Raw genomic sequence first — 13943 nt, forward strand, 5'->3', positions numbered from 1 at the left:
AAGTGTTACAGAGAAGGCTTGAGTTCTTCTCCGCATCCATTACCTGAGTAAGCTGTTCCCGCAGTTGCTCCTCTGACAATCCCAACGATCTCATACCCCTTGCTCGACATGCTGTCTGCAGTTCTGACACTGTCAAGACATCACAACCTTCTTTGGCAATCATCTGTCATTCAAAAATACAATAGGAATTATTGGTAATAGACTGCAAAGAGCATATTCATTGAAACGTCAGAGTTGTACAGCACTTAAACAGGCCCTTCAGCCCACTATGAACAATCACTTACCAGCACTTGGTTGGTAGCCTAAAATGTTTTGGCAATTTAAATGCCTGAGGGGCTTCTTTTTCTTCTTCCCACAGGCAGTGAGAACGCTGAACGACCAAAAGAATCGCTCACACTAAGCATCTGAGCCTCTCATATTCATGAAACAATATTTACTTATTTATCTGTATAGATGAATACTTGTCCTGCATGTGTATTGTTTGCCTGTATCTGGTTGTGTGTCTGCATGTTTTTCACCGAGGAGCGGAGAATGCTGTTTCGTCAGGCTACACTTATGCAATCAGATGACGATAAACTTGTCTTGAGTAAATGTTGTGCAAATCTGTCTTCACTATGCTCCGTATAAACCAATGATTGTGTTTCCAAATGCTGCTTTAACTCCATCTACATTGTTGTAGGCCAGATCCCAAACAACATTGAGACGGAGTGCAGATGGGGTTGGAGTCTGGCTGCATGATGTCACCCTCTTCCTCAATGTCAGCAGAAAGAAGAAGCAGGTTATCAGCTTCAGGAAACAGGGTGGAACTCATGCTCTGTCGATATCAAATGTGCTGAGGTGGAAATGGTAGAGAGCTTTAGGTTTTTAGGTGCATATATCATTCTCAATCTGGCCTGGTCCAAACACACTGGTGTAACGGCCAAGAAAGTGCAGCATCAATGCCCCTTTGTGATAGTACAGACCTATCACCAATGTATATAGTTACAGTATCTAGAGTATGTAATGACTGTGCTTACAGTGATTGGCTGAGAGCTTAGCCACGCCTACTGTCTGGGCCTTAAAGGGTTGTGTCCCTAGCCAGGTCAGATCATTCTGGACTGGTCGGCCACCTGTCTTTTGCTAATAAAAGCCTTGGTTTGGATCAACAAGTCTTTGGTTCTTTCGACGAGCTCTACAATTTTATTAGCAAAAGACAGGAGCTCTTCACATCTGGTTGGCATGGCCAAGTTGGGCTAAAAGGCCACTTTTCATGCTGAATGACTCTATGACTCTGGGTGAAAAAAAAATCTTCCTCACATCCCCTCAAACCTCATTCCCCTCTCCTTAAACCTATGGCCATTTTTGAAATGTAGCCCTTCCAGAATTACATTATACGCAGTCAAATGAAATTACTTTTGTCACCTTTTTAAATGATTTATGTCAGAGTATCAAAGTTAACAGTTTCTTCATCAGATGTTTGTAAGATTCATGCAGCTGTTGAGCAAGCAGAACAAGAACCTCAGGGTTGTATGTGATGTCATTTCATTTTTTTAAAATTTAGACATACGGCACGAAAACAGACCCTTCCAGCCCACAAGCCCGCGCCGCCCAATTGCACCCAATTAATCTCATTAGTTTTTGAAGGTTGGGAGGAAGCCGGAGCAACCAGAGAAAATCCACGCAGACACAGGGAGAACAGGGCGTGGTGAGATGGCGTAGAGGGCAGGCGTGTGGTCCTAATTCTCCCCAGCCAGTTTTTTTAAACACCCGTTTTTAACCTTTAATCTAAGTATATAAACGTTTTATTTCTGCTTCTAAGTACATTAGTTGTCTATAATGGCAGCTAATATTAACAAACCTAAAACTCACTACAGAAAAAACTACTTTTTAAAAGAGCTGAAGAACTGAGGCCTACCTGTCCAGATGGAACCACAGAGTTGCCGTTGGGAACTTCCAAGCCACAGAGAACTCCAGCTAGGCTAAGTATTATGCCGTTGCCGGTCTTGTCCCCACAAGATGGCACCAGCTTCTTGACGAAATCGACCGATGTTGACCCGCGCGTTCGTGATGTTGGGCGCAAGGGCGACCCGACTGAACAAAGAGCCCTTGGGCCCGGGCTGCCGTCGGGGGAGTTGGGGACGCGCAGGAAGGCGCTGGAGACCGCCCCTGCGCAGCCACTGGCCTTGCCGGGCATGCGCGGTGCTTCCAGGGTCCGCAATTTATTGGAGTGTGTGTGGACTGTGGGGTGGCCCGAGCGGCGGCACCCCAATGTGGTCGGGGTGCCATCGTCGGGTGTCCAGATCCACAGCCGCACGGGAAAAGCCCTGACAACGCTGGAACAAGAAGAAGACTTACTTTTCATGGCCAGTTCACAGGAACAATTGGAGGAGGAGCTTGTAGAAGGTGGGTCCCAAGATGTGGCACTGGAATCCGGACTGAACTCTATTTTTACTGTGCTGGAAGGGATTGCTTACCATATGGATACTATGTCTCATCAAATGACTCAAATGCAATCTACAATGTTTAATGTCTCTGAAGATATATCTACACTTAAGAGAGATGTTAATAAATGCCTTACTTCAGTAGATGTAGTACAAGAACATTTTAAAAAGCTTGAGACAGTTTTCTCTGAATGTAAAGAGCAAGTTGTACATAATAAACATAAAATAGAGAAAGTGGAAGATTCGTTCATGGATTGGGGAATTCAGAAGAGAGATTTATTGAAAAAAATTGATTCATTGGAAAATCAAAGTCGGAGAAATAAGGTAAAAATTGTGGGCCCTCCGGAAGATATTGAAGGTGCAGATCCAATAAAAAAATGTTAAGAACTAGTTCTCTGAGATGTTGGGTAAAGAATTCTTTCCAGGTGGTTTAGTATTGGAAAGGGCACATAGAGCGTTAAGGAGGAAACCGTTACCGGGACAACCATCACAAGGAGTTTAATTCGGTGCCAGAATTATCAGGATAGAGAAATAATTTTGCAGTTGGCAGTACAGAAGGCAAGACAAAGTCAAGCTCCAATAATGATTCAGAATAATAAACCTTTCTTCTATGCTGATTTGAGTCAAGAAATTATTAGACATCGACAGGAGTTCAATTCGGCTAAAGATGTGTTGTGGTGGAAAGGATATAAAATTGCTTTTTGATATCCTGCTGTGTTGAAGGTTTTTTATGGCAATTATCAGTCTCAATTTTTTGAGAATAACCACGATGCATTGGTTTTTGCTAATTCGTTACTGGATCTACGTGGTCAGGGAAGAATCATGCCGTCGTCGCTTAAAAGAAGGGCCAATGGAAATGGACAGAATGGGAAAAATGGGAAAGATGGAAAGAAAGAGGTTTTGACACACAGTCTTATTGATGTTGAAGATTCAAACCAATCTTTGGGACTGGAGTCACAGGGCTGAATATTTCTATGATGTTGAATTATATTATATATATTGTATTTCTGGCTGGGGGGAGGTGGATGGCACTGATATCTTTGATAGTCATCTGCCTCTGGTGGGGTTTACCACACCCAGTTTTTTTAGGGAATTACTACCTTTGGGTGGTTCTTTTTTTGGGGGGGTATTAATTGTATTCCTTTTTATATTAACTTTTTCAATCATATTACGGGAGGGCGAGTGGATTTTGTTTATTAGTAGGAGAGCGACTTTTTGTATTAAGTGATTATATCGTTAGTTTATTAGAATCTCTAATTTGAAATTTGCAACTTTTAATGTTCAGGGATTAAATAATCCAATTAAGTGAAAGTGAGTTTTAGCTTATATTAAGAAAATGAAAATTGATATTGCTTTTTTACAAGAAACACATTTGTCTGAAAAAGAACATTTGAAATTGAAAAGAGATTGGGTTGGACATGTTTTTTTTTCTTCATTTAATTCTAAGGCAAAAGGTGTAGCAATTTTAGTTCATAAGAATTTATCTTTTGAGTTACAGACTGTAGAGGGGAATGCTGGGAGGGCTTTAAAAGTGGACTGTAAAATCTTTAATGAACTTTGGACTTTACTTAATATCTATGCACCTAATGTAGATGATGAATGTATTATAGGAACATAGGAAGTAGGAACAGGAGTAGGCCAAAAATGGCCCATCGAGCCTGCTCTGCCATTCAATAAGATCATGGCTGATCTAATTTATGACCTAACTCCATCTACCTGCCTTCTCCCCATATCCCCTTATTCCTCTATCATGTAAAATTTTATCTAACCGAATTTTAAATATGTTCAATGAAGCAGCCTCAACCACTTCCCTGGTTAGAGAATTCCAAACATTCACTAGTCTCTGGAAAAAACTATTTTTCCTCATCTCTGTCCTAAATCTACTCCCCCGAATCTTGACACTGTGTCCTCTCATTTTAGTTTCCCCGGCCAGCTCAAAAAACCTTCCTACATCTATCCTATCCATACCCTTCATAATCCTATATATTTCTATAAGATCTCCTCTCATTCTTCTGAACTTGAGTGAATACAATCCTAGACGATTTAATCTTTCATCATAAGTCAACCCTTTCATCCCAAAGATCAACCTCGTAAACCTCCTCTGGACCGTCTCCAAAGCCAGTATATCCTTCCTCAAATATGGAGACCAGAACTGGACACAGTACTCCAGGTGCGGTCTCACCAGAACCTTATACAGTTGCAACATTACCTCCCTACTCCTGAATTCAATTCCTCTAGCGATGAAGGCCAACATTCATTTGCCTTCTTAATAACCTGCTGCACCTGCAACCTAACTTTTTGCAATTCATGCACAAGCACTCCCAAGTCCCTCTGCACAACAGCATGCTGTAGTTTTTCACCTTTTAAATAATATTCAGCTCTTTTATGTTTCTTGCCAAAGTGGATAACCTCACACTTACTAACATTGTACTCCATCTGCCAGACCTTTGCCCACTCATCCAGCTTAACTATATCCCTCGGCAGACTCTCCACATCCTCATTACAATTTGCTCTTCCACTCAATTTGGTGTCATCCGGAAACTTGGCTACACCACATTTTGTTTCCTCCTCCAAGTCATCAATGTAAATGATGAACAGTTGTGGGCCTAACACCAACCCCTGCGGCACCCCACTTACCACTCTCTGCCAACCTGAAAAACTCCCACTTATCCCGACTCTCTGCCTCTTGTCAGATAACCAATTTTCAATCCAGGCCAATATATTTCAGATGCCTTTTTGTTATTAAGTCAAACTAATGAAAATATTTTAGTTGGGGGGGATTTCAATTGTGTTTTGGATCCTTTGATGGACAAATCCCCAAAATGTATTAGAAAATCAAAGATGGCGATACAAATTGGGGCTTTAATTAAAGATTTAAATTTGGTAGATATTTGGAGAAGGATTAATCCTGCAGAGAAAGATTTCTCTTTTCATTCTTCCCGACATGATTCCTTTTCTAGAATAGATTTTTTTTAATATTGGCACATTTACAAGGAAAGGTATTGCAGGCAGAATATAAGAGTAGAGTTATATCAGATCATTCTTTATTATTTTTTTCTTATGAAAGTTTGGAGGTAGTTCATTCATCCTATAGATGGATGTTGTTGAAAAAACCTGAGTTTGTTGTTTTTGTTAAGGAACAGATTGATTTTTTTCTTAATTGAAAATGCTAATTCAGTTAAAAGTCATTTTGTATTATGGGATGCATTATAAGCTTATTTAAGAGGGCAAATAATTAGTTATACTACTAAGGTTAAGAAAGGATATATGGCTGAAAGTCTTAAATTAGAAAAGCAGATCGATGAACTGGCGAAGGAATTTCAGAAGAGTGACAGAAGATCAGAAAATAGCTTTGACTAAATTGAAACTGTGATATAATACGTTACAGACTTATCAATTTGAATGTTTACTTAATCGATCTAAGCAACGATATTATGAATGGGGTGAGAAGGCGCACAAAGTACTTGCATGGCAGTTAAAGAAGGAACAGACCTCAAGGGTTATTAATGCTGTTAAAAAGAATTCAATAGTTACCTATAAACCTCAGGAAATCAATGACCAGTTTTATTCATTTTATTAAAAATTATATACTTCTGAGGGGAGACGGGACAATGGATCTATTGATTCTTTTTTATCTACATTAATGTTATCAGCATTAGAAGAAGAGGATATTATAGATTTGGAAGTTCCATTTACAGATTTAGAAATGAAGACTGCTATGTTGGAAATGCCTAATGGTAAGTCACCAGGTGATCACGGGTTTTCAGTGGAATTTTATAAAGTTTTATAAAGATTTATTCTCGGTGTTTGGGGAGGTACTTTGTTCTTTGTTACTTTGTTCTTTCTGTTAATTTTTTTCCCAGTTTTGTCCATATTTGAATCCAAATTAAGGTTGAAATTCCCTCCTATTAATATGTTCCCTTGCGTATCTGCTATCTTCAAAAAAATATCTTGCATAAACTTTTGATCTTCTTCGTTAGGTGAATATACATTGAGTAGATTCCAAAACTCCGAATATATCTGACATTTTATCATTACATATCTCCCTGCTGGTTCTTTTATTTCCTCTTCTATTTTAATTGGCACATTTTTACTAATTAATATAGCTACTCCTCTTGCTTTTGAATTATACGACGCTGCTGTTACATGTCCTACCCAATCTCTCTTTAATTTCTTGTGCTCCAATTCAGTTAAATGTGTTTCTTGCACAAATGCTATATTAATTTTTTCTTTTTTCAGTAAATTTAGCAGTTTCTTCCTTTTGATTTGGTTATGTATTCCGTTAATATTTAAAGTCATATAGTTCAGCGTAGCCATTTCATACTTTGTTTATCTTCCCTTTCCGTTTCTCCGTCATCACCTTTCCTTCTTATCCATTTCTGCTTTCTTGTTTTGAACACTTTATAAGACAACATTTCTAAAACATCAAACATTTTCCTTATTCTCCTATTTAAAACTTCTTTAACCCCATTCTCCCCTCCATCTCCTGAGTTGCCCTTTATTCCTTGTCGGGCAACCACATCTCCCTTCTACATTTGGATTTGCGAATTCACTCGTAAACGTCAACTGATTTTGCAGTGACCGTAACTCCTCCCCACCCAGCCCCCCCCCCCCCCCCCCGGAAAAGATTTCAATTTTCATATGTAACCAAGGTCACTCTTTTAATTCCCTCCTTATTCCCTCTATTCCCTTTCCCTCCCTTATTAATTCTTATCTATGTATATTTTCCTCTAAATACGGATACATTCATGTATACACACACATATATCCCTATACACACATACATATAGTTCGTGGTCATTTTTACTCTCATTACATGTCTTCATCTCTCTGCTTGTTTTGTAGTTGTTCTGCAAGTTTTCGTGCTTCCTCTGGATCCGAAAATAGTCTGTTTTGTTGCCCTGGAATAACTATTTTAAGTACCGCTGGGTACTTTAACATAAATTTATATCCTTTTTTCCATAAGATCGTTTTTGCTGTATTGAACTCCTTCCTCTTCTTCAGGAGTTCAAAACTTATGTCTGGATAGAAAAATTTTTTTTGACCTTTATATTCCAGAGGCTTTTTGTCTTCTCTTATTTTCTTCATTGCTTTCTCCAATATATTTTCTCTTGTTGTATATCTTAAGAATTTTACTAAAATGGATCTTGGTTTTTGCTGCGGTTGTGGTTTCGGGGCTAAAGTTCTATGTGCCCTCTCTATTTCCATTTCTTCCTGTAATTCTGGTCTTCCTAGGACCCTGGGGATCCAATCTTTTATAAATTCTCTCATATTCTTGCCTTCTTCATCTTCCTTAAGGCCCACTATCTTTATATTATTTCTTCTATTATAGTTTTCTATTATATCTATCTTCTGAGCTAACAGCTCATGTGCCTCTTTAACTTTTTTATTAGATTCTTCTAATTTCTCTTTTAAGTCCTCTACTTCCATTTCTACAATTATTTCTCGTTCTTCCATATTTTCCACTCTTTTTCCTATCTCTGACATGACCATTTCTATTTTATTCATTTTTTCTTCTGCATTCTTAATTCTTCTTTTTATCTCATTAAATTCTTGTAATTGCCATTCTTTCACTGATTCCATATATTCTTTAAAAAAAGATATATCCATTGTCTTGCCTTTCTCTTCTTCTTCTTCCTCTGGGTTGACCATCTGTTGTTTCCTTGTTTTCTTTTTACCCTCTTCTTTCTTGTTGTCGTTATTTTCTGTGTTCTGCACCTGCTGCTGTGTTGCAGGCGTCTCTCTCAGCTGTGGAGATCGACTCCGCAGCTGTTCCTCCCTCCCGTCAGTGTGTTTTTTTTCATGCGCATCGCTCATGCGCAAGGAGTTGCGCACTTTTACTCGGCTCTGTGAGCCATTTTTGTAGTCCCGAGCCCGGGACTTCCACTGACCTGAGGGAGCGGGCTTCTCTCTCTGCAGTGGGCCTCCTCGGACAGGTAAGGCCTTCACCTTCTTCTTCCAACATTCTTTCTTCTTCTCTTCTTCCCGTTGTTTTCGACTTTTCTCTCTTCGCTGCCATTTTCTTCTCATCTTTATTTTTACTTTGTTGTAAATTTTAATCTTGTACCTTTGTGTTTTGTGCGTTTTTTTTAAAACTTTTCGGGAGAGGGCTGGAATTCCCTGACCGGCCACTACTCCATCACATGACTCCTCCCAGGTACTACGACAAGTGACTGAACATTATGAGTTACCAGAATCTGGTTCTAGTGCTTTAATTACTGTAATTCCAAAGAAAGATAGAGATCCGTTAAAGTTGTCTTCGTATAGACCTAGTTCTTTATTAAATGTAGACTATAAAATAATAGCTAAAATGTTAGCAAATCAGCTTGCTAAATATTTACCTAAATTGATACATGAAGATCAAACAGGTTTTATTAAAAATAGACATACCTCAGATAACATTCTTTGATTAATTAGTTTGATCAATGCATACCGGCAGCAACCTAACCATCCAATGATGGTTGCACTTGATGCGGAAAAAGCTTTTGATAGGGTCAAATGGGATTTTTTATTTAAGGTTTAAATTTGACCCCTTTTTTATTGGTTGGGTTAAAGCTAGGGTGGTTACAAATGGACAAATTTCATCGTTGTTTAAACTGACATGATCTACCTGACAGGGTTGTCCATTGTCACCAGCCCAGTTTGCATTGGTCATTGAACCATTAGCTCAATTAATATGGCAAAATGAACAGATAAAAGGGATGAGAGTTCTGGACAAAGAGTATAAGATTAATTTATTTGCAGACGATGTTTTGATATATTTAACAAATCCAGAACAATCTTTGGCACACTTATAGGAAAGTTTATTACAGTATGGATCATTATCTGGATATAAAATTAATTGAAATGAAAGTGAAATTTTACCAGTTGTTGAAGGAGATTATTCAGTTTATAAAAATGTTATTAATTTGAAATGGTCAGATAAAATTAAATATTTGGAAATAATTGTGAATACTGAGTATCAATCTTTATATAAATTAAATTATGTTCCCTTATTGAAAAAGATTAAAGCAGATTTAATTAAGTGGAAGGACCTTCTGTTTAATTGGTTGGGTTAATTGTATTAAAATGAATATTTTTCCACGTATTCAATATTTGTTTCAGTCAATACCATGTTCTCTTACAAGGAACCTTTTTCAGGACTTAAATAAAGTCACTAGGGAATTTTTATGGAAAGGTAAATTACCAAGGGTAGCATTAAATAAACTTACTTGGAACTATGCATTAGGTGAATTGCAATTACCTCATTTTCAGAACTATTATGAAGTAGCCCAACTTAAATTTATTAGTGTTTTGATGGATTTGGATCGGCCTCCAAGTTGGGCTAAAGTTGAGATGGCTTGTACCTCTGAAACTGCAATACAATTTATATTTTGGTGGAATATAAATTTATTACGGGAGTATAACGTGCCAATATTAAAACATCTATTGATGTTATAGACAAAAAAGAATAAGATTATAGGATCAAAAGGTAAATTATCTATTTTAACAACATTATATAATAATCAGCTTATTTCTTTTTCATTATTTAATAGTCATTTAAAGAATTGGGATTTTAAGGGTATAAAAACATTGCAGGATTGTTTTATAGAAAGTCCATTTCTTTCTTTTACTCAATTAAAGAGCATTTTGATATTGCTGAAAATTCTTTATTTATTATCAACTTCGATCATTGGTAAAAAATATGTATGATAGAGATTTGATTTTACCTGTATTGTCAGAATTCGAGTCTTTGATTTCTTCTATACCTATAAAGGGCTATATTTCTGTTATATATCAAGCATTACAAGATAATATGGATAAACTGGAATGGGAGAAATCTAAGCTCAAATGGGAAAATGTGTTATGATAGTATTACTAAATTGACGAATGTACGATATGGAATGGTTAATTATAATTTTTTACATTAGTTATATTTAACTCCTGAGAAATTGAAAACAAAATGGCTTTAGTAATTCAGATTCTTGTTTTAGATGTACATGTGTTGGAACTTTCTTACATGTTGTTTGGTCCTGTACATATGTACAACCATTTTGGGAAGAAATTAAGCAAATTTTGGAAAAATTGTATAAGTTTAAGTTACCATTTGATCCATCCATTTTTTTTATTGGGTTATAAGATTCATTTAAAGGGATTGGGGTTGGATAAATTTCAAATTGCATTTGTATATTTAGCATTATCCGTAGTTCAAAAATGTATAGCAAGTACATGGAAAGATAATACAGTGATTAATATAATGTGATGGCAAAATGAAATGAAAGCTTGTATTGTTATGGAAAAAAATTACATATGTTTTGCATTATAATTATTCTTTTTTTGTTAAAAAATTGTCACTATATTTGGACTATATGCATTTAGATGTACTTTTATTTATTTTATTTTTTAGTTTTTCTTTATATATTTCTTTGGCTCTCCTTAAGAGAGTGGCTAAAGGGGTGGGAGGGGGGGTGGAGATTTAATTTTTTTTTCTTATATATATAAGAAAAAATCTTGTTATGGTCTGTATTTTGTATGATTACTAATAATTTTTCAAATAAATAAAGTTTTTTTTAAAAAAGACACAGGGAGAACGTGCAAACACCTCACAGACAGCACTGGATTCGAAGAGGTGGAAAATCTTGTGACATGGTGCAAGAGTAACAACCTGAGCCTCAATGTGGACAAGACAAAGAAGACAATCATGGACTTCAGGAGGAATGACCACCCTCCATTGCATATCAATAACTTGATAATGGAGAGTAGAGAGCCCCAAATTCCTTGGAGTCCACTGAACAAGTAACCTATCGTGGACACACAACATCTCCTCACTTTGTCAAGAAGGCGCAACAGAGACTGCACTCACTGAGAAGACTGAAGCGGGCAAGGCTACCGGCCATCACCTACAGGTGCTCTATCGAGAGCGCCTTGACCAGCTGCATCACAGTGTGGTACCGTTGCTGCAGAGAATTTGATCGGAGGCCAATCCACAATATTTACTTATTTATTTTTATATGTGTATAGTTGTCCTGATTATGTATTACTTCTCTGCATTTGTGTCTTATCAGATTAGGTATCTGCGTGTTTTGCACCGAGGGCTGGAGAATGCTGTTTTGTTGGGTTGTACTTGTGCACACTTGAACTTACTTCATCATCTGCCCTGATGGACCTTAATTCCATCTGGAGTTTGAAGCGAAGCAAGTTGTTGGTTCCAATGGGCTGAAGTTCCAAAAGCCTACACAGTGCCACCAGTTGAGGTCGGCTGAGATGCTCCAGAGTCAACTCATCTTCAAACAGTTTGGAGAAGCGCACTATGTCCCTCGTGCTTGGATGCTCCCCTGAGTGTCGTACCTTCAAAAGAGCAAAAAAACAAACCATGATTACAATCCCAGCCTCATACTTTCCCCTCGTCTCTTTTATAAGTTGATGTTTCATCTAAATTGATGTGAAATAAAATACAGAAACATTTCAAAATTGAAACATTTCTCAAGGAAGCACCTCCTCTTTTTAGGATGGGTTTAAACTAATTAGTCAGGGAATGGGAACAGAGTTGGGGGTAGGTTCTTCGTTGGCTTGGCTTCGCGGACGAAGATTTATGGAGGGGGTAAAAAGTCCACGTCAGCTGCAGGCTCGTTTGTGGCTGACAAGTCCGATGCGGGACAGGCAGACACGATTGCAGCGGTTGCAAGGGAATATTGGTTGGTTGGGGTTGGGTGTTGGGTTTTTCCTCCTTTGCCTTTTGTCAGTGAGGTGGGCTCTGCGGTCTTCTTCAAAGGAGGTTGCTGCCCGCCAAACTGTGAGGCGCCAAGATGCACGGTTTGATGCACGGGGTAGGTACGGAGGAACAAAAGACAAACTTAGTCGGCCCAGTAAGCTGAGTAGATGTGTATCATAAGGCATCTGGGAAGAATGCATGTATTTTAGTGCAAGCCTGTCTGGTAAGGGAGATGAACCGAGAGCATCATATTTACAAATATGATGTTGTTACAATCACAGAGAAGAATGGAAGAGCCTTCTTCGTGATTGCATCGACATGGAGGCTCCAGGACAGATTCTTGGAAATGTTGACACCCAGGAATTTGAAGTTCTTGTGTGACAGATTATGTTATATTTTATATTGTATATAGGGATGTTTTAAAAGAGATAAATTGTGGGGTTTTTTTTAGTTAGGTCACAAACACACAAACACTTCACAACATAGATCTCATTTAAAATGCCAGAGTTCTGCTCAAGCCAGACAGTCCAGGATCCCAGTGCCTTTGTAAAAACAATGAAAACTGTTTTGCTGAAGGACTTCACAAGTAGGTGTTAATTGGACATGCTGTGGAGTAATGGATTATTGTTTTGGAAAGCAACAGATAAATGGACTCAGAAGATTGGGTCCAGTGCTGCAGTCTGTCTGAATGCAGTTTACTGTTCGAAGAAGGTCGTGTGGTTTTGCAAGCAGAGAGAGTCAAACAGGTTTTTCTCAGAGTGTGACACAGAGAGAGACTGCTGGTTTTCTTCAGTGTCTTTTGGAAGCTTGTTTGAAACCCCATTTTGAAGACAGGTTGTGAGTTCTGAGGTCAGCCTGTTCAAAACCCTTTTGGTCCATACAAGAGGAGCTGGCTGGATGTACAATGTTTCGCCTGAAATAAGGGAAACAAGAGGAACTCTGTGGTGACTTGGAAGAAGAGGTTATCATTTGGAAAACCCATGATGGGGCAAGTTTCTTCTGCAAGACACTGAAGTGGCTGATCGGAATGAATCAGGTTGTGTCCAATGAGCAACAAATCTCTCTGAAAACTGATAAGAACCTTCCTGAGTGGTAACCATTTACCTTTCAAGCATCAAAGTCTGGTAAGGATTCATAAATGTTAAATTCTGTAGACCGTATAAGAATTGCCTGATACTGATGAACTTGGAGGAGCAAGATGTGAGATTAGTTTGTGAATTAAAGAACTTTTCTGAACTTATACGCACATTATATATGCGTGTGCTTTGAATTAGAAGGTTAAGTTAATAGTAATAAATTAAAGTTTGTTCCTGTTTTTATGTTGAAAGAAAATTAAAAGTAACTTTTGTTTAAATAACCATTTGTCTTGGTGAATTTCTATTGCTGCTAGGTTTTGGGGTCCTCTGGGCCCATCACATTTGACCCTCTCTTCCACTGCTGACCCCTTGACGAGAACGGGGTTGTGTTCCCCTGATTTCCTCCAGAAGTCCACAAACATCTCCCTTGTCTTGCTAATGTTGAGTGCAAGGTCATTGAGACATAAGAGCTGTTCAGCAGAGTAACAGGCCCTTCGGCCTCCCATGCCCATGTTAACCTTCTGTATGGCACTGAGGATATGAAGGCATCGGATTAGTATAGATAGGGATGATCCTATGCCTTCATATCCTCTGTGCCCTGGTCATGCTAATACCTGTTTAGATGCCCCCTAAATTATATTCTGGTTCCTGCCTTCACCACCACTGCTGGCAGCTCATTCCAAATACCAACTACAAACATACCACCTAATACCAACTAAAAACTTACCACCTAGATCCCCTTTAAACCTCATCCCT

At 38.2% G+C, this 13943-nt stretch overlaps 1 protein-coding gene across 11 annotated transcripts in view; it reads right to left on the reverse strand.

Moving 5' to 3' along the window:
• Nucleotides 1-13943, reverse strand: part of letm2 (leucine zipper-EF-hand containing transmembrane protein 2) — a 37493-nt gene that overhangs the window by 5117 nt on the left and 18433 nt on the right. For all 11 annotated transcript variants that reach the window (XM_069917839.1, XM_069917840.1, XM_069917841.1 and 8 more), the window contains 2 exons: nucleotides 11544-11747; nucleotides 44-163 (listed from right to left, as the gene is read on the reverse strand). In XM_069917839.1, the coding sequence (XP_069773940.1) occupies nucleotides 44-163; nucleotides 11544-11747 (324 nt within the window). The remainder of the gene's footprint in view (nucleotides 1-43; nucleotides 164-11543; nucleotides 11748-13943) is intronic.

This window comes from Narcine bancroftii, chromosome 2, assembly GCF_036971445.1.
Source record: "Narcine bancroftii isolate sNarBan1 chromosome 2, sNarBan1.hap1, whole genome shotgun sequence".
Taxonomy (NCBI): Eukaryota; Metazoa; Chordata; class Chondrichthyes; order Torpediniformes; family Narcinidae; genus Narcine; species Narcine bancroftii.